Below are 24,726 nucleotides of genomic sequence, written 5' to 3'. Positions count from 1 at the left end.
ACTGAATGTTTACTGTTTATAGAATATTCATTGATGATTTGGGGCTCTTTATTTGCCGTGCTAAAGGCCAAGGCGCGGTTTAGTACATTTATCTTTCTCACCATGAACAGGCTAGGCTAGATTGCAAGGTCTCAGGTGTTTTTTGCTTTCCTCAAACTTTTACAATTGCAAATTGATTTAAGAATCTTTGTGGGCATTCGTTTTAAAACTTTGTTTTTAATACTCAGAGCAGCCTCCTATTAAATCTAAATCTTTTTTTTTTTTTTTAACTACAAGATGTTGTACTGTGGGAGAAGCCTTCTTTTTCAAATTTTTCTTCAGGTTGTCAATGATCTTGGCCTGATCGTACATGAAGCGTTTTTTTTTTTTTTTTTTTTTGTGGGAAGGCGACAGCAAGGAACAAGGGAAAGAAATGTAAAAAAAAACAAACAAAAAAAAAAACATTCTAAAACTAAGAATTACTAGGCATGTTTATCAAATATAATGATGGTGTAAAAACAACTGGAACTTCTACAGTGCTAATAAACGTCTGTTTAGGTAAATCTTTCCAATTGGCATCTATTTTTACAAGTCATGTCCATATGAAAATATGTACAGGAAATGTAAAACACACAGTTCCTGCTTTAATGCATTTATTTTGTCTGAACAAAATTGGACAATTCTATCACACTTGAACAGATGTCTTTAATCCATGTGTATTTACTTTTGACAACAAATGTATCCATTATACAAAAGAAAAAACTAGTGAGCAAGTTCTTGCACTTAATGTTTTTAAAAGGAAGCCACAAAATATCTATATGAAAAGTGTATTTACATTTTAGAGACACAAAATCAGACCTGTACAGTTATAAACATTATTTCCCCCTCTCTTAACTCGGTGTGATGGGCATTTTGGTTACAGGTCCACAGGGGGAAAAAAAAATTTTAACATTTTGTTTATGTGGTCTGCTTTTGGTTACTTGCTATGGTGATAGAATCTCTGTCCAGCTTGTGGGTGGGAGAGGAAAGCGTGACGGGGAGCTGGCTGAGGAGAGCTCAGAGCCTGACAAATGCACACAGAAACATTAGTGTTTAGCAAGTAAAATGTATCCAAATGATTTATATATAGAAATAAAACCAAGGTAACATACAGTCAGTCAGAGTGAGACAGCTATAAATAACCATTGTCTTATCACCTTACTGAGCTAAAGAAATGATTTTTGAGTGTCAATTACAATATACCGTACAATGAACATGGTTATTCTGATGAATGGGAATGGGTCGAGGCACAAGAGGAATTCGATGATCATGTTAATGAAAAATTTTATGAAAAACTATTTTGTGTAGAAAAAAATATATATTTATTAAAACTAATTCAAATAAATGTATTCTTATCTCATTACTTCATCTATATGTGAATTACACTGGACAGAATTATTTATATATATATCACGAACAAAAATAATGACCTGTGACTTTTCAGTGCTGGCAAAAGACCACAGTATGCACGAGGTAATCCATAGCTTGTTGCGGGTTGAGAGAACTTTAATGCAATTTTAGTGTGTTACACAAATTATGTTAAAAGTTAAATAGTAACTAGAGATAGAACATTAATTAACGAGTTCACTGAGATAAAACATATTGCTCAGTGAGCTCACCTTTGCATTAGGAATCTGAACAGCCAGTGAAGGTGTAGGCAGCAGACCTGCAGCACTTACATGTAGAGCCTGTGCATGTATAGGCCTCAGGGCACCCTGTAATACACACACACCTAAATATGTAGACATACCTCGCTTGTCAAGCAGTGTATGCAAATTTCATACGTATATGTAGCACCTATTGCACTCTGTTACACTGGCTTTAAGTTTGTCAAGAATTTAGGCGTTCAAGCTGATTAGGACTTTTTGCTATCTAACAGAAAAGCTCCTCACTGCTCGAATGTATGGTACATGCTAATGCGTAAAAACTATTCAGACTATTCAGGTCAGCGTTGAGCAGTTCACAACCAGGATTGTATGAAATGGCTCTAAGAAAATCTATAAGGACAGTTAATGACAAGCCTCGGCTTGCCTTGTGAGTGTGTGCATAGGTTGGGTTTGAACAAAACTCACACTGTGTCAGTCATTTATACAGGCACCACAAGCTTATGCAAAGGTTCCACCACCATTTCTTTCTTTGGTGCAAGTAGGTTTATAAGAAGAAACTGCAACCTGAAATAAAAGTTTTTTTACCGAGTCAGTGAAACCAGACTGCTGATTGGCATGTTCCAGCTGCTTCTGAAGGGGTATACTGGCACTGGGGAGAAATCCTGCCATAGTCAAAAATAAGTGAGTAAACAGTGAATAAAGCATATAGGATCGTTCATTACTTAGCGATAAGCAGAAAAACAGGAGATTTTAACACCTAGCAATACATATTCAGCAAAAAATATGATGTAAGAAAATAAGTCTTTACCTGGCTGGGAAGCAAAGTGGCTGTGGACAGCGTAACCCTGTGGCTGATGGGACAGATACGGCATGGTCTGGTATGGTGAAGCACCTTTAGGAAAAAGGTAAAAATACACCCAGTGAGCAGCAATTCTTTGGAGAAAACAGTTGATGAAGTTGACAAGAGATCGTAGGTGAATGACCACATAGTTTCAGGCTGACAGGAAGTCTATGGTGACGAAAATAACTTTTTTTTAAGAAGCATAAAAGAATGTGCAACACATCCAACCTTGAGACAGATAAATGACAACAGCAAAAGATCACAACAGGTATCACTCCTGTCTGCCGAGCTACAGTGGGCTCAAGTAAACCATGACTGGACAATCACCTTGTCAAGACTTGTGATTTCTGTTACAATTTTCCTCTTGTGGATGAATAAAATGCAGTGTTCTCCACTCTACACAAATCTTAGGGTCAGAATTTGGCATCCACATCCTAAATCCATGAACCTAGCCTGTCTTGTGTTAAAAGTTCAGTCTGGTATAATAGTGTGGGAAATGGTTTTTTTGGCCCTTTAAAACCGATCCAGGATGGTTCGAATGTGACAACCTATCAGAGTATGGTTGCTGAAAGTAAGTATCCATTTATGGCCACAATTCCACCTTGTAATGGTTACTTCAAATGTGATAACGCTCTATAAAACAAAGCACGTCTCTTCAGTCGCCAGATCTGATTCTGATCCCCCGTATGTGTCTGTAGTGCGTACACACGCTGAAGCAAACCCTAAAGCTGAACTACAGCTGAAACAAGGGATAAAATACTTCACTGCATCCATATTACCATACCAACTCTAGTGGATAAGAAAACAATTTGCTAGGAGTCTCATTATGCACACAACAGTAGTGTAAGAAAGTGTTGCATGTGCGACTGCTTATTCGCATTATATGCCAATGTGCGAACTACTGGCTAAGAATAGCAGCAACTCATTAACCGAAATATGTTTTAAGGTCTTTGCATTAGAAAGTAAACAAACAGAGAAGCCAGATCATGTGACATGCCTGGTAAGTTAATGCCATTTAATTACTTCTTATTAGTGTTGCTGGAGATACTGTATTTACAGACAAATATCCCTTGATCAAATTGAGTTCTGCATTGTCACTTACTTTCAGTAGGCTTAAATCTTTGCAAGCTCAGACATTAATATGGATGTAAAATGTGTGTGTATACACACACACACACACAAACACACACACACATATTATATATATACACATACACAGTATATACACACACGTTTTTTTTTACCACTGCCACCATTTGGAAACAATTATATATACTTGGCTACTTGACTTACAGAAGTTCTAAGGTAAAAGGATTTGTGTTGCTTCATCTTATTACCGCTTAGGTCTAAGTGTGAGGGAATAACGCCTAATTTTTGTAGTTTTTACCACTTTAAAACCTAGATTTTTCTCAAACTGGCTTTTTTATTTTTTATTTTTTTACGTACCGGCTCTGAGCTGCGTTCCCGAAAAGCTGATGGGGACTGATGCGGCTGGGCCATAGGAGGAAGGATGCTGAGTCTGCGTGACTGCATATGCCTCATGAACCGCAGGGTTGGCTGCAAACTGAGCATGCTCAGCAGAGCCTGAAGTGAAAGCAGGTTGTCCGGGGAAGTGACGGCCCTAATGAACACAAACAATGATCGCTTACAGACTGAAACCAGCAGTATAACATATAGCGGTCGTGCTGTGTTTTGGAAAAAGGCTACACAAATCATACTCACTGGGATACCAGGTGTCTGAAACAACTGTTTACCACGTTCTGCCAACAGACTTCCAGGCCTGCTGTGACTCACAGGACTGCCTGAAAGACAGATACATATACCACATTTAAAGAATAAAACTATAGACCATCATCCGTAGTCAAGAGTCAAAGAGTGTGACCGACACCAATAACTCTTTTACAGGCAGAAGAAGCACCAAAGGATCACTAAACTTCACCTTGCAAGCTGAGAAGGTGCTGTCCTGAATGCAGAGGTAAACTGGATTGGTAACTGGCTGAAGTCAGTGTTGTAATATCACTGCCAAAGAGAGAAAGTGCGCATTAAGGACCCAAGTAATTAAATATGAAGTATCCTCTAAACAGTAAACATGCAGCACAAAAGAATGACACTGTTAAATCTCGTGCGGCAAATCAAACTACACACAATTTCTCACACACCTTTGCTCCTTCCTTCGACGCTTCTCCTCCTCGTGAAGGACTTTTTTAAGTTGCAGGAACAGTTGATGTTTCTCCTCCTGCAAACCCTGCAGTTTCTCCCCCATCTTCTGAACCTGAAAGGCAACACACACTTTGCTATACAAGCAACTTTTTGGTCTTTAAACACGTGTCCTATGCTTGAGCAATGCTTTTGGCAACAGCCATCATTTTCTGAACGTACAACAAAAGACTTTTCTCAATTGCAACAAACAAAATATTCTCTGGAAATGTGCTCAGTGAGTATACTCATACAGCAGCTGCGTTTTTATTGGCGCTTTATGAGAATTCTTTTTAGTCTATGAAAATAATGACTTAAAGCTGCTGGAGATTACGGAACTCATTTCTGGGGAAAAAAAAAAATAATTGCTTGTGAATCTATTTGTGGAGGAACATTGTGTAACGTGTAGTGTTGTACTCTTCCTCAGTGAGTTGAAAGTGTGCAATGAGTGCCAAAAAACACATTCAGGGAGAATTCATGATCTCAAACCACATAAGTCACACTAAATAATATACCTAAAGAGTATAATAGTATAATGCCTAAATAATGACACTATCGAAGCTATCAACTTTTAGGTCTTTGTGTTACTTTCAGACAATTGTGTAATTGTGCCTTAGCTCTACAGCTGAAATGCAGTAAAAAAATCCTACACTAGAGGGTTGAGCACCCTCACCTAATATAACTCAGACTGGAAAAACGATAGGAAGAATTTCACCAACACCCCCTGTCTATTGAACTGGCTAGCTATCGTGTTCTCGAAGGTCAAAAACTGAACAACTGAGTAAGAACACAAAGTCCATAATGAGCTTGAATCAGATCGCCACCACTTAATCAAAAATCACCCCTAAAATCAGAAAACAAATGCCTTAAATCCTCGAGCAGGAAAAAAACAACAAATACATGTCACACATATTATCAGATCTTTAACTCCTGCCTTTTACTTTGTACTCAGTCTTATTTCATGTATTAAGTCTAACGATTACATAATAATCAGGGAGACTCACAGCAGCCCAGGTACCTCATATTAAACCCCATTTTATTGTCCACTGACTCAATAATTATGTTTATTCAGTTTACAAAAAAAAGCCTATGCACTGTAGCATTGATTTATACAGTAAGACAAAATATTTGATTGATTTGCCAACAGCTCAGTTATTTCAAAATAGAAACAATAGATTCTAGCAAACAGTAAATCATTTTAATAAAAAGATTTTAAATCCAGTCTTGGTCAGTATCACATGCATTTTCCCTTCTATATACACTGAAAAGATAAACCTTTGGAACCTGAAAGCATCACACAAACAACCAAGGTAGTAACTAATTCCACTTTGAACGCCCTCACCTGCTCTTTTGTTTCCTCCAGTGACATTCTTTCCTCCATCTCTTTTGTCCTTTTCCGCTCTTCTTCCTCTTTCATCTTCTGCTCCATCATTTTGTCCACTTCTTCTTCCTCTGTAAATAAAGATCAATCGTACATTTACCTCTCTAATTCAAGATCCAACCAGTGGCAGTTGTGAGTTCATACCTCAGGATATTTTCAAAGCAGGGTTGCTAGTGAAATTGGATAAGACCAGATTGGACTAGCTTTTAGGTTTAGATAAGAATGCAGGTGGAAAAGTAAGTTTGTGGATTGGGTTTTCAGACTAATCTGTGTTTGTATTTTACAGCAAACAATGCAGTGAAACAAAGGTAAAGTCTAAATGCTGACACACAGCATGTCTATGATGTGTTATAATCTTGTAGTGGAAGCTATACAGACATTACAGATCTTTTGGTCATTGTTTCGCACAGGTTTAAGAGAAATCAGTGCGTCATTATATTAAATAATGGGGCATGAAGTGACCCAATTGAAAAGAAATGCTTATGCATTTTTGTCTATTTCATAAATATAAATATATACAGTCACTATTCTGTCATATAACAGAGTATCTCCCATGCATGGGGCATGGCTTTGGAGATGAAGTTGTGTTGGACGTTTTGGCTGAGACCAGACAACCCTGGTCAGAGAGATTCTGTGCATGGCCCTTAAAGTACAAGGTAGTATTAAATAGTTTCGAGACTAGTTTTGGCAGATGGCAGTACAAGGCTGCATGCACATTCACAGGGAGCACTGAACTTCATAAGTTAGTGTGGCAAAAGACATCGTCCTGTCTACATCGGTAGCTGTGCATCTAGTGCTATTCTGACAACGTGTGCACTCTGAGCTCTCCTCACGCATTAGTCTCTCGCTGCAAACGAAATGATCTCACTTACGCACCCACCCACGCTCCTGCAGATTTGCCCCCTTCCTGAAGGTAAATATCTGGCTCAAAGGTCACTGTTTTGACACCATAGCAGAGATCCATCGCGAATAGCAGAAGGTGCTTGACAGATTTCGAAAAGAAGACTTCCAGGACATATTCTAGAAGTATCAGGAACGCTAAAAGCGCTGTATCGATGTGCAATGGGGCTATTTTGAAGGTGATAGTGTGTAAACGTAGTTAAATAAAGTACAGTCTTTGGAAACTTTTTGATACCACCTCGTATGATTAGGCAATATTGTATGCTGGACCAACGCAGATACATTTGAAGGTTTTGTTTGTTATTGAACACTGTAGGCGTGTAGGAGGAGAAAGCAATCAGCTGATCCTGCATGCTGTACCTTGTCTCTTGCGCTCTCTCTCCCTCATGATGTGTTTGTGTAAGGCTCTGGCCATGGCGTTGGACAGTTTCGGTCTCTCCAACAGAGCAGGCATGGTGATAGGGAGCGGAGGGGCCAGCTAAACACCAAACACACACACACACACACACACACACACACACACACACACACACACACACACACACACAAAACATTATTTACTCTCTTCACCACAGCCACACACTTTAAATATATATTTCACAGCATACAATACTCGTGCCATTGTTCATCACCAAACCTTATGAATGACATTTATGAGACAGAAAGCAAAACTAGACAGCTACAGAACACACATGTAACTCCAGCTCAGAGCTAACTGTGCGATGTCACAAAACAATTAATAAATACTAATAACCGAGCATGAGAACTTACCTTCGGTTTCTTGGAAATCCCTGAAAGAACTACAAATGGTCGTTACCTCCTCAAACACACGCGACTAACAATATTTTTAGGGTGTAGTAATCTGCTTGGTGTAGCTTTGACTTGTTTTTGAGAGGCGTGCAACTACATCCGTTGTCACACTGAACTTCTAAGTTCCTCTTCCGGTGCAAGCTTGCCAACGTAAGAGCTGAAACAAAAGTATCTTATAGTTAAACTCTATATATTATTGTTAAAATTCTGATAAATAAATAATAACGTACATTCTATATCCGCATACTTGTTTTTTATTTTTTTTGTTGTTAATTTTTTTTTTGTTTGTTTATTTGTTTATTACTTATTGCAGTTGCACCATCTATGGGGCAATAGACAGTACTGCAGAAACACAGTCAGAAACTGCACTACGAGTACCAAAACATCACGCATTTTACACCTAGTCCTTCTGTGGAGTCCTAGCTGAACCAATCCATCCCTTAATACCATCATTATTAAGCCACGGGTATAGAAACCATACATTTTACACAGAAACACAGTATAGCAGCACTGCATCATAGAGAGGCATTACTAAACTAGAAACCCAATGAACACAATTCAACAAGTCTCCTTTCACTGCAGCCACAGCTGCATCACCCACATACATCATGTCAGGTAGAAGCATCAATATTAAACTTATCAAATGGCAAAAATCAGTGGTGGACATTAACGAAGTAAATGTAATTTGTTACTGTACTTAAGTAGTTTTTTCGTGTATAAGTACTTAAGTATTTCCGTTTGAGTCTTTCACTTTAACTTCACTACATTTCAAAGTCAAATATCTTACTTTTTACTCAGTTACATTTCGCAAAATCAGTCACTTTTCCTTTTTATTTACAATTACAATTATCACGGTGAATGAACCTGGTCGGGACTCGGAGTGTGCACCCACCACCCAGAGAAGTTCCTTCACTCATTCACTCAGAAAGGAGAGGTGGAGGTTGGGTGAAGTCACGTCAGAAAGGAGAGCTGAACACAAATTAAAATTATGCATAACAAAAAAAGGTCTAAACCCTCAGGAGCCCAATTAAGAGAAAAAAATAGGAATCTCACTTTGAGGATAGTAAAGGCTACTTCATTTGATGAAATAGGCTAATAACTGTATATCACTTCGGTTTTACTATGTTGCCTGCTATACGTATACGCATAGAGCAACAATAGTTCTTTTAGCTTACATAATATAATAATTTATAGTATGTAGTTTATTATAATGTGTGTAGCAACAAAACAGTTACAGCCTAACTAGTCTAGTTGAATTGCAGTTAAATAGCTCATTGATTTGGTTACCTTTAATTGAGGTGATGTCAAAGGTTGTCTGTGATTGTACTGAATAGGTTTTGAACTTAGAGTTCAGTAAGGGGGAATCTCCAATGCAACTTTAAAGTTTAATTTAAAATACAATAGGATATGCAGGTGTATTTCAATAAATTAGAATATCATTAAAACGTAGAATGATATTTCAAGTGTTTATTTCTTTTAATTGAAATGATTTTGGCTCACATTTAACAAAAACTCACTATCTCAAAAAATTTGAATACTTCATAAAACTAATGAAAAAAAACATGTACTGGTGTGTGGTGACTCTTGAAGCACTGAATCCAGCTGCAGTCCACTGTTTGTGAATTTCCCCCAAATTCTTGAATAGGCTTCGTTTCACATTTTTCTACCACAATTTTTCCTTCCATTCAACTTTCCATTAATGTGCTTGAATACAGCACTCTGTAAACAGCAGCTTCTTTCGAAATTACCTTTTGTGTCTTACCCTCCATGTGCAAGGTGTCAATGATCATCCTCTTGACAACTGTCAAGTCAGCAGTCTTCCCCCATGATTGTGTAGCCTGAACCAGACTGAGACACCATTTAAAGGTACAGGAAACCTTTGCAGGTGTTTGGTTTTATTTAGCCGATCAGAGTATGACACCACAAGTCTCCAATATTAAACTTTTTCACAATATTCTAATTGTCTGAGATACTGAATTTTGGGTTTTCATTATCTGTAAGCCATAATCTTCTTCTTCTGTTTCTTCTTTTTCTTTTGGCTTCTCCCATTAGGGGTCGCCACAGTGGATCATCCTTCTCCACACCCCCCTGTCCTCTACATCTGCCTCTTTCAAACCAACTACCTGCATGTCTTCCCTCATAAACCTCCTCCTTGGCCTTCCTCTTTTCCTCCTTCCCGGTGGCTCCATCCTCAGCATTTTCCTACCAATATACCCCATGTCTGTCCTCTGCACATGTCCAAACCATCTCAATCTCGCCTCCCTCAACTTGTCTCCAAAACGTCCTACATGCGCTGTCCCTCTAATAAACTAATTTCTAATCCCGTCCTTCCTCATCACTCCCAACGAAAACCTTAACATCTTCAGCTCTGCTACCTCCAGCTCCAGCTATCACAAATCACTCCTTCCACTCTTCTTCTCCCACTCCACCCTGCCTGCACATTTTCTTCACTTTTCTAACACACTCTTCATTACATAGCACTGTTAACCCCAGGTACCTAAACCTCTCCACCTTCTCCACCTCTTCTCCCTGCAACCGCACCACTCCACTGCCCTCCCTCTCATTCACACACATGTACTCTGTCTTACTCCTACTGACCTCTATTCCCCTTCTCTCCAGCACGTACCTCCACCTCTCCAGGCTCTTCTCAACCTGCTCCATAATCTCACCACAAATCACAATATCATCCGCAAACATCATAGTCCATGGAGAGTCAACCTGTCCATCACCACTGCAAACATGAAAGGGCTCAGAGCCAGAGTCCAACCTCCACCTTGAACCAGTCTGTCGTTCCTACTGCACACTTCACTGCTGTCACACTGTCCTCATACATGTCCTGCACCACCCTCACATACTTCTCTGACACACCTGACTTCCTCATACAATACCACAACTCTCTCAGCGCCCTGTCGTAAACTTTCTCTAAATGCACAAACACACAATGCAACTCCTTCTGACCTTCTCTATACTTTTCCATCAACATTCTCAAAGCAAATAATGCATCTGTGGTGCACTTCCTCTGCATGAAACCATACTGTTGCTCACAGATGGTCACCTCTTCTCTCAGCCTGGCTTCTACTACTCTTTTCCATAACTTTATAGTGTTACTGATCGACTTTATTCCCCTCTAGTTACTGCAAGTCTGCAATCTCCCTTGTTCTTAAAGATCGGTACCAGCACACTCCTTCTCCACTCCTCAGGCATCCTCTCACCTTCCAAAATCTTGTTGAACAACCTGGTCAAAAACTCCACTGCCATCTCTCCTAAACATCACCATGCTTCAACCGGTATGTCATCTGGTCCAACCAACTTTCCACTCTTCATCCTCTTAATCACTGCTCTCACTTACTCCTTACTGATCCTATCCACTTCCTGCTTCACCAACTCCACACCATCCAACCTTTTCTCTCTCATTTTTTTTATTCATCAGCTGCTCGAAATACTCCATCCTTTATTGCTCTAAATTACAGCACATCCTTCCCAGCTCGGCCACTCGGTATAAATCCTTTTCTCCTTCCTTATTGTCCAACTTCACATAAAGCTCCTCATATGCCTATTTCATGGCTTTCGCCACATCCCTCTTTACCTGCTGCTGCAGCCCCTAGTCCTCCTGCCTACTATTCTCATCTCTCTGTCGATCTCAATTCTGTTTTTCCAACCTCTTTCTCCTCGTGCTTTCCTGCACTTCCTTATTCCACCACCACGTCTCTTTGTTTTCCTTTCTATTTCCAGATGTCACACCAAGTACCTTTCTAGCTGTCTCACATATCACTTCTGCAGTAGTTGCCCATTCATCCAGCACCTCTTCACCACCACTGATCCCCTGTCTGACCTCTTCCCTGAATCTTACACCTCACATCTCACATCTCCTTCAGTTTCCACCATCTTATTCTACTTTCAGTCCTCACTATCCTCCTCTTCTTCTTCACCTCCAAAACCATCCTACAGACCACTATCAGATGCTGTCTAGCTACACTGTCTCCTGCCAACACCTTACAGTCTCCAATCTCTTTTAGGTTGCATCTCCTACATAGAACATAGTCCACCTGTGTGCACCTTCCTCCACTCTTATACGTCACCCTATGCTCCTCCTTCTTAATATAAGTGTTTACCATTGCCATTTCCATCCTTTTAGCAAAATCCACCACCATCTGCCTTTCCACATTCCTCTCCTCAAGGCCATACCTACCCATCACCTCCTCATCACCTGTGTTCCCTTTACCTACATGCCCATTAAAGTCTGCCCCAAGCACCATTCGTTCATTCCTAGGTACACCATCTACCACTTCATCTAACTCACTCCAGAATCTTGCCTTCTCCTCCATCTTACAGCCCACTTGTGGAGCATAAGCACTGATGACATTTATCATCACCTGTTCAACTTCCAGCTTCATGTTCATCAACCAATCAGAAACTCTCTTCACCTCCACTACAGTCTTACTGAATTCTTCCTTCAGAATTTCCATCCACACCATGAAAGAACAGTTTAAACCCACCTTCAATGGTACTGGTCTTACTCCCTTTTCACTTGGTCTCCTGAACACACAAGATATCTACTTTTCTCCTCTTCATCATATCAGCTTCACCTCTCCCTTTACCAGCCATAGTATCAACATTTAAAGTACCAACCCGAACCTCCACTCTCCTACACTTCTCCTTTTCCTGCCATCTCTGTAGACGTCTTCTTCCTCTCCTTCTCCTTCTTCGGCCAACAGTAGCCCAATTTCCACCGGTACCATGTTGTCTAACAATACCTGTAGCGGTCATTGGTAACCCGGGTCTCAACCGATCCGGAATAAATTTCTGTTTCGTGATCCGCATATTTGATTTGGCACGTTTTACGCTTGATGCCCTTTCTAACGCAACCCTCCCCATTTATCCGGGCTTGGGACCGGCACTAAGAGTGCACTGGCTTGTGCAACTCTAATGGTTGAGTTCTGTAAGCCATAATCATCAAAATGAAAAGAAATAAACACTTGAAATATATCAGGGTGATATTCATCAGTGCTAGAATTGAGTCAAGTCTTATGGGGGGGGTCCCCAGTTGTTGTGTAATTCATAGATTTTTTACTAAAATAATCTTGGGGACCCCCCTAAGTCTATTTTTTTGTTGTCATGGGGGTCCCTAATGCCTTATGGGGGGGGGGGGGGGTCCCAGATTCCCAAGCCCCCCTCATGCTATCAGAAATGTGTCCAAATTTGTGGACCTCTTGAGTATAAGTTATTTCTCATCCGGTGATGTAACTGAAGCAGAGAGGAGCTTTTCACAGCTGAAATTAATCAATGCTTCACCCAGGGCATCATTTAAGCTAGATCCGCCATTGCTGCTTGGTGGTATCTACTTATTACCAACATACAGTTTGGTGTCAGTTCAACATCAAGCAGGACATTTTGAGATAAATAAATTGACCTAAGAAACTCCTGACTCGAACTTGCCACAGCACCCGTGGCCTTATTTGCTCGATTTTCTTTAAGATTTGCTATTGATAAGGTTTGTTAGCTCAGAGTAGTGCACTCTCTGACCATCCAATCAAAGGATGTAAAAATGTTGACGTCACTGTGCGCCTGCTAGATGGTGGCCTCAATTTCATTAGTTACAGCAATAATTTTGTTGTCATTTATCTCAAGGCCCCTGCACTGTTGATTCTGTAAGCTTCAATGAAGATTTCTTTGATCCTGGAAACACATGATGGCAGAAATAAGATTGGATACTCAAACATAAACATATACTACTGGAAGCAGTGCAACCAAGAGAAACTCTATGGAATGAAGAGAATAGACTGTTGGTAATAATTGATTTATATTCAGAAGAAAATTTACATTTCAGTGAATCTGTTTGTGTTTAGGCCAGCAGAGAAGCTTCGGTGGCCACTGCCTTTACCTGTACCTCAAAACCGGTAACTGTTCACTGCACCATGAATGTAAAACCTGACTTTAGTTGAAAATAATATTTCAGGAATACTAACCTACAAGACCAATTCAAACACACACTGTTTAACCATAACTTTAAAACCATCTGGAAAATCTTGTGTAGGATCCTTTTTTTCCCCACTAAAACAACTTTGACCTGTCAAAACATGGAGACCTCTGAAGGTGTGCTGTTATATGTTGCAACAAGATGTGAGAAGCAGATACTGTAGGTTGTTACTTGGGGTATCTATGGATCTGATTTGTTTATCCAGCACATTCCACCAATACTCAGTTAGATTAATGTTTGTGAGATTTGAGAGGATAGGGAGGCAACACCTTTTTTCATATTCCTAAATCCATCACTAAACAGTTTTTGCTATGTGGTAAGGTGCATCATCCTGATAAATAGGGCCACTACCATTAGAGAAGACCATGCCATGTTCTTTTGCTCCAGGAAACCATTGTGATGCTAACATGCAAGAGCATGAGGGAAAACTTGGCTGTAACTGCAACTAGAGATTTTGGTGGTAACAGCAGAAATTAACTTCAACTTAATAGGAAATAAAACATGAAATAAGGCAGTTTTTCTATTTGTGATTATGTAATCACATCAGAGGTCTCTGGATAACCAGTAAAAAAAAATCAATCTCAATAAATTAGAACATTAAAATTAGATTTATTTTAGCAATTCAATATAAGATTTTAATTCATTTATTATAGATTCATCACACAGACTGATGTGTCGATTTTCAGTGATTTTGGCTCAATACTTCATAAAAAGTTGGTAGGTGCCCCTTTTGCTTTATGTTGAACATTATTCTATAATTAGTAGTTTTCAGATTCATTAACCTGCCCATTGTTAGTTCTGACTCTGGTTTTGGGTGTTGACGAGGCAATCATGTTACTCACCTCTTGTCCAATAACCCAAATTACAAAATGTTCCTCCACCCATTTCTTTTTAATAACAATTTGACAGCCATTTGTTGACCAGTCCAAACGTATTTTTTGGACGATCAAATTAAAACTTTTTTTTTTTAAGTTTTTACCTAAAATGGTACAGTTCCACACATGAAACATCTGTTCTATTTCAAATAAAAATTTGGAGATTTGCAAAAAGTTATTTAGAACATTTGTTAATCTGTCTTATAAAGTTTGCTTATGGCTTTCTAGCAATTTATATTAAGTGGTTGTTTAATAAGATGCAACTTGCATATATTAATTGAACAAAATGCTACCCAAAGTAGCCCATTATTGACTTCACAATTAAATTTTTTGCAGACCACAGTAATTTGATTTCTAAATGAACTGAAATTAAGTAAATCAATACTGAGCCACACAGTAATTCAGCCCTACAGCAAGAAAAACATGGTAGTTACCATATAATTAAAAGGTATAGCCAGCATTAGAAAGTTTTTAAAGCAAAGACAGTACAGAGACAGTTAACAGTGCACTAAGTTTTATTTGAATAAAACCCACCAACACAAATTACCAATTAAAAGTCACAAAGCACACTACACTTTAAACTTGTCAAAAATAAAAATTGGCTTCTCTGAAGCCATGCTTTTTTTCCCCCTTGTTTAAAAATACCCCAGAAATGAGTAAATGCAAAGCCGAACACAAGGTCATGAAACTACCAAGTTACACAAAAACACTTCTGAATTCTTCCAGAGCCGGTCCTGAGACACACCACACAGATTTGCAGGAAAGGTTACACAGTCTTCTGTTGTCCCTTCTTTCCAATCAAAGATTTGTGAATATGGGGGATGACACCTTAAACACAAAAGGGAAGAAATTTTTTTTAAATCAGTTTAACATTTATACATTAAAAAAAAGGTGTACATTTCATTCATAACACTAGAACAAAGTTTAATCCATCTTAGGACTGTGCAATCTTAAATTGTTTACAACAAGGATTAACATGGTATTATACACAAGACTGAACAGGCACAACTTACCACCACCAGCAATGGTTGCTTTGATGAGCGAGTCCAACTCCTCGTCACCTCTGATGGCAAGCTGCAAATGGCGTGGAGTGATACGCTTTACCTTCAGATCCTTGGACGCATTTCCCGCCAACTCGAGGACCTTAACACAAGAGGGAAAATCTATTGAAGCATAATGAAATCAGATTGGACACAATCGCAAGTAATTAGACCCGCCACTTTTAGGCAGGTTGCCATTGCGTCCATATGGCACATACCCACCACATTCTACCCATTTCAGTAGCAGGGATTTTCAAGACACTAATCTTATTAGGGCTTAGTTATTAAGAACAAGCAACCCAATAGAGGCTGAAATAATACACCAACAAACACAGGACACACTCGGATCAATCAATTTCACAGGTGTATTAAATGCAAAAATGTGATGACCAGGCAAAGCAGAGACCGCTTACAATTGTTGTTACAAGAAAGTACAACTTGCACAGAAACACTGTTGTTAATGATCAACATTTTGCCTTTAAAGCATCAATACCTCAGCAGTCAGGTACTCCAGGATTGCAGCACTATAGACAGCTGCAGTGGCTCCTACACGACCATGACTTGTTGTTCTGGACTTCAGGTGTCTGTGAATACGTCCAACAGGAAACTGTAAAAACAGGAAATGCAAACGATGGGGAGCAAAAAAAAGAAAAAAGTTAATAAGCGCGCGAAATCTTGAATATAATCTAAACACTAACTTAATCCGGAGTACATTAAAAAGACAACCAACATGAATTACACGGGATTTAAAAATTCGTATAATTTGCATTGAAACGTTAGTGAAGGGGGAAAAAAAACCCTTACACCATGAATACGAGTGAAATATTATAAAAGGTAAGAGATGAATGGAGGCGCGGGGGAGCCGCACTAGAGACCTGCAGTCCTGCCCTTTGTGAGCGCGAAACCGCCTTAGCTTTTGCCTTGCCCGAGTCCTTTCCAGCTTTTCCTCCTGCCTAAAAAAATAAGCAAACAACAGCACGCAGTATTAAAATGGTAACTTTTACATGCATCGTTTTAAAAACGGGTTATTAAGAGCAGAGCGGAGTAACGTGTGCCCTTGGCCTGCATCACACCGTTCATGTTAGCTTCAATGCTAAACTAACGACAGCTAAAATAAGCCGGAGACAATAGTGTGCAGGCTAAAAGCGTCCAAAAGCCCAAACGGATTGCTAACGACACATAAAAAACACTAAAATCGTTTAAAAAAATTATATACAAATATTTAAATGCGTTACCATTTTGTGAATATATTTCTCGTAAAAACGCCCCGAATTTCAGAAAGTCTCGGTTTGAAACAGACTTCCCGCCTTCACTGGGCTATATAGAGAGAAGGGCAGTACATCCGGGACACCGCGCTCACAAAGCAACCAATCAGCTTCGTCCTGCTGCCGCGTGGCGGTGAGAGACGTCGTAACATGTAAATCCGAGAAATCAGTCTAATGTGGTCCAAAAATGTTATAAAAAAAAGTTAAATATTTGTATTAATATAACTATAGTGAAATATTATTTACACAATACTGACTTCAGTTTGTGTTAATTTAACCTTTAATTAGAACTGTTAATATATATATATATAATTGACTGTGTTGTACAATGTTTATTGTAGGAACTTTTGGTTAGTCAATAATGTAGTTCCAGTGGCGTGACTGAAGCTAACATCAGCAACAAACAAAATAAAATATTAAAATAAAATAAAATAAAATAAAAAAAACAAGTAAAGAGATAGATAGATAGATAGATAGATAGATAGATAGATAGATAGATAGATAGATAGATAGATAGATAGGTAGATAGATAGATAGATAGATAGATAGATAGATAGATAGATAGATAGATAGATAGATAGATAGATAGATAGCATAAACTTTCGCCATTGCATGTTTTCCCATTTCTCATTACAAAACTTCAAACAAAAACCTATTTTTTGTGTCTGAAATATCTGATAGCACATATAGTCTAACATACCAAATATTTAGATAATAATTCAACTTGTTTCTCATAAGAAGACCCTTTAGATATCAGTATTTGCTTTAACTACAGGTTTGTGACAGCAGTACGTTATGTGTATTTCACGAGTATGTATATGAAATATTCTGAAGCTTGTTTATAAATGAATATGGTGTTTCTGTGATATACTCTTTCCTCATGTGGTTTCAAGAGTTTTTTGTAATTGGTATCTACAGTTTCTCAATTATTCAAAATCTGCTATTTACTATATTTATATTTACATTATATTTTTTTAATGCCTTGCACCTGGTTAAGATGAGGGACTTATGATCAATAAGACATGAGTTCAAATCCCACCACCCAGAAAGCTGCCTCTGTTGGCCCTTGTATGAAAGAAATAATTGTGTTTATTGGCTGGATTTGACACTTTATTGTGATGTATAGTACTGTTATAAGTTAATGATTTGTTTCAGTGGTAAATGACAGAATGTTGAGCTGAAATTAATTCAGAAAAGTTGAATATGCCCTAACCTATTTAGTTTTGCTCTCAAGTTAACAGAATCACAATTTGCAGATTAAAATAGGCCTAAAAATGATTAAACAACATGTCAGTCAAGAATTAGATGGTTGTTGAAACTGTGAATTGGTCAATTAATATACTGAAGGCCACACCAAGACCATTTCACACCTCTTTATTCAACTCTTCAAATCTTTGAGACTAACTGTATAAAGAGGATATGTATCAGTCTAAATTCAAATTAGACCCTTTTCACAATCACAGGCATAATAGATGTTCTCGGGTTCTGGATCCATTAAAATAATGCAATTAGATAATAATTGAATTGCAATTTTCATTCATTTCAGTTTTTTATGATGGTATGAACTAATGAGCAATGTTGTTTAAAATACATAAAACAATCTAATTTCCATGTTTTTATTACAGAAACTCATAATTTATTTCAAACACTGGAAAAAAGGTTACCAAGTGAATACATTTGCTCACATACAACCAATAATGTACAGTTTATTGATTTGATTAGTAAAGGTATTTTATTGCAATCACTGAAAGCTCCACAAGATGGCTGCAGGCGCCATTGCAAAACTACTCTGCCCCTGCTGTAACTCAAAAAGCAAATGGCTGAGAGCTAGAGTACAAGTTTGACCCTGGTTTCATTTAATCATCTAAAAAATGCTTTAGCAGCCTTGTCTGACCTACATATAGTTAAACATATATATATATATATATATATATACAAGGCTGCTAAAGCATTTTTCATATAAAACCTACTTAATGCACAAGATCATTATCATGCTGCAAGAGTTTCACAGCAGGTCATTACTACTTATATTAACATGAACATTTAGTTATGCAGACACTCAAATCTAGCACAATACACACAATGTTAAATTCTTCCAATGTATTGCTCAAACAATGGTAAACAAAATATCAGTGCTTTTGGTGCATGTTTATCTATAACAGTACAATTATTTAGATTTACATGTGGCAAATGAGGAAATTTTGCATAGCATCCAAGAGTTCATGAGGCACACAGTTCATGTAATGAGTGGAATGGCATGCCTTCCAGGGCAAGAGCTGAAATCTGTTACTGACAAATGGCTGGCATAAAATTACAGACATGCTACTACCACCTACACAGAGGTACTGAAAGATATTTGGCTGCTTATGCTGATCTAGCTGACTGCATGTGGTTTAATGTCCACCACCCCTTTCCACACATCTTGCATACTTTTTGTGTGTGTGTGAGAGAGAGAGAGAGAGAGAGAGAGAGAGAGAGAGAGAGAGAGAGAGAGAGAGAGAGAGAGAGAGAGAGAGAGAGAAAGAGAGAGAGAATGGGGTCAAACCTCAGACCATAGTTCTACATTTCACACACATTTGCTCATAATGCCTTTGAGACATTTTTGACCCATTTCTCCTTTTGTGTCTTCTGGTCAAAAATGTTTTACATATGAACACAGGGCCTGAAGAAGTTATAAGACAAGTGTTTCTTTGTCTTTTGTTTATTTTTCAAGCAGTAATGAAATGGATGTATAAGAAATTGTTACCTTTGAGAATGCACTAATATTGTGTATCCACTAAGGAGCAGTTCATACCCTTGTTTTGAGAATAGCTCTAGTCTATTATGCAATGTACTCTTATTAAACTGAACTGTACTATACTGAACTGTATCTAACATAGGTGTTAAGTCCAGTAAGACATGTGAAGTGATGAACCCAAATGTTAGGATATTAAGATATTGACACAGATGTGGCCTGGAGTATCTCAGGAAAGTTTTATTACTGATTGAAGGAAACAAGTACATTTTCTCAGACGAACAGACAGACAGACAGACAGACAGACAGACAGACAGAAAGACAGAAAGAAAGAAAGAAAGAAAGAAAGAAAGAAAGAAAGAAAGAAAGAAAGAAAGAAAGAAAGAAAGAAAGAAAGAAAGAACGAAAGAAAGAAAGAAAGAAAGATATGATTGGAATATCACACAGTTATGCTGGACCAGATCTTTAGACTTCCCACTGAGATGTGACTTGACACACAAATGCTAAAGTCCTCCTCCTGATGTTCTCCACAGAAACCACCTAAATAACTCTGTCTGTCTCTGGGCAAGATTTAGAAAATGACTCTTCACAAGCATTGAATTACATTACACAAATAAATACTTTCTTGTGACTATATAACGTTTACTTTTTAGTTACCACTATAACTATAAACATAACTAAATTATGATAACCTCACTGGAAACCAGGCCAACAGTTAATCCATTAAACACTAAACACAATTTTTGTCTGGGATAATTTTCCATTAGATTATGGTGTGTGCTTATGGAGATTTGTGCTGATTCAGCTACAAGAGAGTGATGTCAGGTACTGATGTAGGGTGATGAGGTATTCAGTAGTGTGGAGGCCAGGACTTTTGTACAAAGGGGCATTGTCATGCTGGAAAAGGTTCAGGTCTCCTAGCTCAGGTGAAGGGAAAATGTAATGCTTCTGCAGTCAGATACATTCTGTACAATTGTGAGCCTCCAACTTTGCAGTAACAGATTTGGGGAGGAACCACATATAGCAAAAAATACAGTTACCTTTACATGCATAATTTTCAACCTGATTAATGGCAATATATTAATATTATGACATAGAATTAGTCTCTGAAAAAAAAAAAAATATTCCCTAGCAATTACAATTAAAATATCTTTCCTAGTTCTAGAAAAATAATGCCTTGTAGGTCTGTTTTTGCTGAAATATTGTTTATGTTCCTAGTCATACTAGGGTGCTCATTTCAGCAGCAAACGTAATTACTTTCTTATAAAGAAGGATCATTCATGCTGTGACTAAATTCAGATTATTTTGCCTTTAAAAATACAATGTTATTTACTGCATATTCATAGATGTACTGTAGTTTTAGTGATTCTACACAATAGCCCATTTTATTCAGCCACAAATCCCACATCTGGTCATATTATTTTAGAAGTGGTGGGCAGTTGTGAGGGTGAAACACTGTATGAGCTGCTCCTCTTATGACCTGAAACATGTTTAAATATAACACTTCTTATGTCCCAATTTTTCTCGGTTGACCTAACCCAAAAAAAGACTTGCTGTGTTGCTTCCACACAGCCTGTTCTGTCCTTGTAGATTAGCACAATGTGCTGCATGTTGAGTTCACATCTCAACCAGAGTGAATGCCTTGAGCTGGAACATTTCCCATTTGGAAGGATCTCTTGCATAGAACACAGAGTCCTTGCTATTCCACTCCACACGCTAAACACATTCTAAAATATAAAATAATTATTGCAATGTCAGAGACCAAATGTTCCAGTTTTAAATTGTAATAGTTAATAGTATTTCTGTTTGAGAAAAACAGGGAAAAGGGTAAGGGTTAGGGTTAGACATGTTCAAAAAACATTTTGTATATTCTGAGGTCTTATGTGGCAAAAAAGCATGTGAAGGTAGCAATTTATAATCTTTCCTACCGATTATATCATCCTGCCTTGAATGAGTACTTCCTCAAAATGAACATATAATTTGTCCAAATAAAAGGTCTGGGCCAAATGTGAAGGAGCTACAGAGCAGTGATTAGGTGCTGCGAGTACAATCCATAAATATAGCTTTAACACCAAACATATGACGTATTTTTATATTAATCTTTATTTTATTACTAAAAAGAAATGTCAGGATACAAGAATTAAAGGGAAAATGGGTAAGAGTAAATGGGTGCTGGCTCAGGGTTGGTTTTGTTGACCCACATACCAATGTGAAATACTGGTAGAGAACTTTATCTTTCTGCTGGAATAAAGGCAGATTGATGCTGGATAAGATTGTTTTTCAGCTATGATATGGATGTGCATGAAAACATTAAATGTTACTCTATTGCATTCATGCCATTGTCATTACTAGCCCTTAGGTGCACAAACTCAATTATATTTGTCCTGGAATATTTTGGGCTTGGTCTTTATATAACCGGTTACATAAGGGGAATTAAATGTTCCTATTAAAGCATGCAAAAACATCCCCACCCAGCCAAAACAATTAAACCCAGTTTGGATACCCTCTATTAATGCAGACTCCAGACTCCTAGAGATAAATGCCTTTAGATAGAAATGGGAAACTACAGACAATCAAGATAAAGTAACCCAATCCGACATAAATGGCCCAGAAACAATGTGTTATGTTAATGCATGTTTATGTCAATTTCATGTCTGTATATAATATATTATATTATAAATATATATATATATATATATATATATATATATATATATATATATATATATATATATATATATATATATATATATATATAAAAATAGTTACATTTGCTCAATAGTTATTTAATGAATATGTAACACAGTCTCAGTTTAATGAGTGGAAAAAAGAAAAAAGCGAATGACTTTGGACACTGGAATGTGACATTGGCAAAAAATATTTGATATTTTAAGTCAGCATGTCCTGGCATAAGGTGAGCCTGTACAATGCAGTGAGCACTTTTATATGGAAAACAGTCCTGATCAAGGCTGTTACTAAAGATCAGCGCAGGGCCAGTGCCCACACCACCGTCATCGCCAAACACCACAGCCAGCAAAATACTGGGCCAAGAATTCAGCTCATCCCTAGAGAGAATGATTTATGGTTTCATTCTTAAAAAGACATTAAACAGGATGCCAGTGACTGAGAAGGTGAAGCATTAAACACTTTCCATGCATTGCATCCAGATTGATTGTATTATTTATCTATATTGCTGAATTTGGCATTCTTTAAATATTGGATATTTTGGAGTGTTTACATATATACAACAATGTGTTAACAGAATCGTCCAAATAAAATCAATATTGCATATTGGTAAAAGTTCCACCAAAGACCGCTCAGTTCATTTTCTAATCTACACTATGGACAAAAGATTTGTGGACACTTCACTAAGGTTCATATCATATCATATCAAACATTTCATTCCACATTTTATAATTTGCTGTCACCATAACTTCCACTTTTCTGGGAACTGTGCTGTTTCACTAGATATTGTAGAGTGGTTGTGAAGATTTGTGGGCAGAGGAGGCCTGGGGTACAGTCAGCATTTTAATTCATTCCAAAGGTGCTTAGTAGGCTTGAGGTCAGAGCCAGCCACTCTGTAGCAGGCCATTCAAGATCTTCAAGACCATGTCTTCATAAAAGTCACTTTGTCCACATGGGCTTTATCATGCTGGTGGAGGTTTGAGTTTAAGTGGAGGGAAACTTTAACATCATCCATAGACGTCCTATACAATTGTGTTCCTGCAACTTTGTGGTAACAGTTCGGGGAAGAACCAATTAAGACTGGAAAAATCATGTGTCTATATATTTTATGTGGCCATCTGTATAAGGAAGGTCATTTTTAGGATATAACATACTTGGTTTATACTGCAGAGTAATTGGGTAAAAATTCCAATGAATCCAGTGTCATAAATGATCTCCATTACACAGTTATGATCAAAGAGTTGTCATAAATTCCTAGAGATGCACAAATACACTGAATACACCAAATATTCTAACTTTATTTTAGTGTAGTTGTAAACTTGTAGAACATCCAGCTACTGTGCAAGGACAGGACAGGTTGAATAAAAGCCTGTTTGCAAAGAGAGCAGCCTGTTCCTTACTGGAATGTGGTTATGTGTTTGAGCAATCAGCAACAGGCTTTGTGGTGCTTATAATGTGGTTTCTGTAAAAGCAGTGTGTTTTATTCTGTATATTGAATTTCCAGTGTACCAAGACCAAAATGAGTTATATCTATAAAATCACAAATGTGTAATCTGATATTTTTATATATTGTAAAAACGGAATTAAACCTGCACATGTACTTGATACTCTCTTCATTACTAACCATTTTTTGTTTGTGCAGCGGCAGTGAGATGTTGAAGAATGATGCTGTTGTTTTGTTAAATTAAATTGCCTTCTTTCAGAAAACATATATAAATATGAACATACAGTTTAAAGAACTTGTGTGTGTAAGCGAGGATGGGTTATGTCCTTCCACCTCTGTGGTGCATAGCTTGGCCAGCATAATGCTCAATCAGCAGCTTTGTATTACAGCGGGGCAGTCTGACAACAGCTGCAGAGTGCATACACACACACACACACACACACACACACACACACACACACACACACACACACACACACACACACACACACACACACACACACACACACACACAAATACACAACCTTATTTTACAGTCATTGTGAGCTCATTAATTATAACTGTATCAATAATGAAATGGCAACATCTAATTCTAACTTTAACCCTAAAACAAATGTCAAAAGTACTCAAATCTCTAAAAATTGCATGCATTCCTATTCATATGGTCCTCACACACACACACACACACACACACACACACACACACACACACACACACACACACACATTCATGCCAAACCCAGAGCATATGCTAGTGTGTGGGAATCAGTTTTCATTCCGATAATCCTAGTGCAGATACAGGATTTCACATCATAGTTAAATCTCAGAATCTTAAAATCGATCTAATGGGTGTAGATAATTTGCCATCTGGAAAGATAATTATACAAGTATCGTGATGTTGTTTAATATAATCAGACAGAAGACGAAGGCCCACAGTTTTAATCCCAGGTCAC

General features: G+C 37.9%; 2 protein-coding genes across 4 annotated transcripts; both read right to left on the bottom strand.

Annotated features, from left to right (window-relative positions):
- Nucleotides 1-615: 615 nt before the first annotated feature.
- LOC310726046 (G protein pathway suppressor 2-like) lies at nucleotides 616-7,886 on the bottom strand. 3 transcript variants are annotated; one of them, XM_083541214.1, is made up of 11 exons: nucleotides 7,715-7,865; nucleotides 7,304-7,421; nucleotides 6,005-6,114; nucleotides 4,626-4,738; nucleotides 4,406-4,485; nucleotides 4,189-4,268; nucleotides 3,913-4,087; nucleotides 2,434-2,517; nucleotides 2,211-2,287; nucleotides 1,638-1,733; nucleotides 616-1,042 (listed from the first exon to the last, which is right to left on the bottom strand). In XM_083541214.1, exons 2-11 carry the CDS (start codon nucleotides 7,395-7,397, stop codon nucleotides 956-958), a joined length of 996 nt encoding a protein of 331 aa, XP_083397340.1. In that variant the 5' UTR covers nucleotides 7,398-7,421; nucleotides 7,715-7,865; the 3' UTR covers nucleotides 616-955. The 3 variants fall into 3 exon arrangements, with proteins under 3 accessions (XP_083397340.1, XP_083397341.1, XP_083397342.1); XM_083541215.1 differs by having other exon boundaries at nucleotides 1,698-1,733; XM_083541216.1 differs by lacking the exon at nucleotides 1,638-1,733 and having other exon boundaries at nucleotides 7,715-7,886.
- Nucleotides 7,887-15,102: 7,216 nt separating this feature from the next.
- On the bottom strand, nucleotides 15,103-17,018 carry LOC310726047 (histone H2A.Z). Its single transcript, XM_083541217.1, has 5 exons — nucleotides 16,881-17,018; nucleotides 16,521-16,598; nucleotides 16,139-16,252; nucleotides 15,619-15,748; nucleotides 15,103-15,433 (listed from the first exon to the last, which is right to left on the bottom strand). The coding sequence occupies exons 1-5, from the start codon at nucleotides 16,881-16,883 to the stop codon at nucleotides 15,372-15,374; spliced, it is 387 nt and encodes a 128-aa protein (XP_083397343.1). The 5' UTR covers nucleotides 16,884-17,018; the 3' UTR covers nucleotides 15,103-15,371.
- Between the last annotated feature and the right edge of the window lie 7,708 nt (nucleotides 17,019-24,726).

Source organism: Silurus aristotelis (genome assembly GCF_946808225.1).
Source record: "Silurus aristotelis genome assembly, chromosome: 5".
NCBI lineage: Eukaryota > Metazoa > Chordata > Actinopteri > Siluriformes > Siluridae > Silurus > Silurus aristotelis.
Note: the sequence above shows the minus strand (reverse complement) of the source record. Positions and strands in the feature narration are given on the sequence as shown.

Coding starts and splice junctions, on each gene's coding strand:
- LOC310726047 (XM_083541217.1), bottom strand. Junction 15,749..16,138: donor TGGAGTACCTGACTGCTGAG/GTATTGATGCTT, acceptor TCTTGTGTTAAG/GTCCTCGAGTTGGCGGGAAA. Junction 15,434..15,618: donor AGCAACCATTGCTGGTGGTG/GTAAGTTGTGCC, acceptor TTTGTGTTTAAG/GTGTCATCCCCCATATTCAC.
- LOC310726046 (XM_083541214.1), bottom strand. CDS start 7,397: ATGCCTGCTCTGTTGGAGAGACCGAAACTGTCCAACGCCATGGCCAGA. Junction 6,115..7,303: donor GAGAGAGCGCAAGAGACAAG/GTACAGCATGCA, acceptor CTTTATTTACAG/AGGAAGAAGAAGTGGACAAA. Junction 4,269..4,405: donor GCACCTTCTCAGCTTGCAAG/GTGAAGTTTAGT, acceptor TCTGTCTTTCAG/GCAGTCCTGTGAGTCACAGC.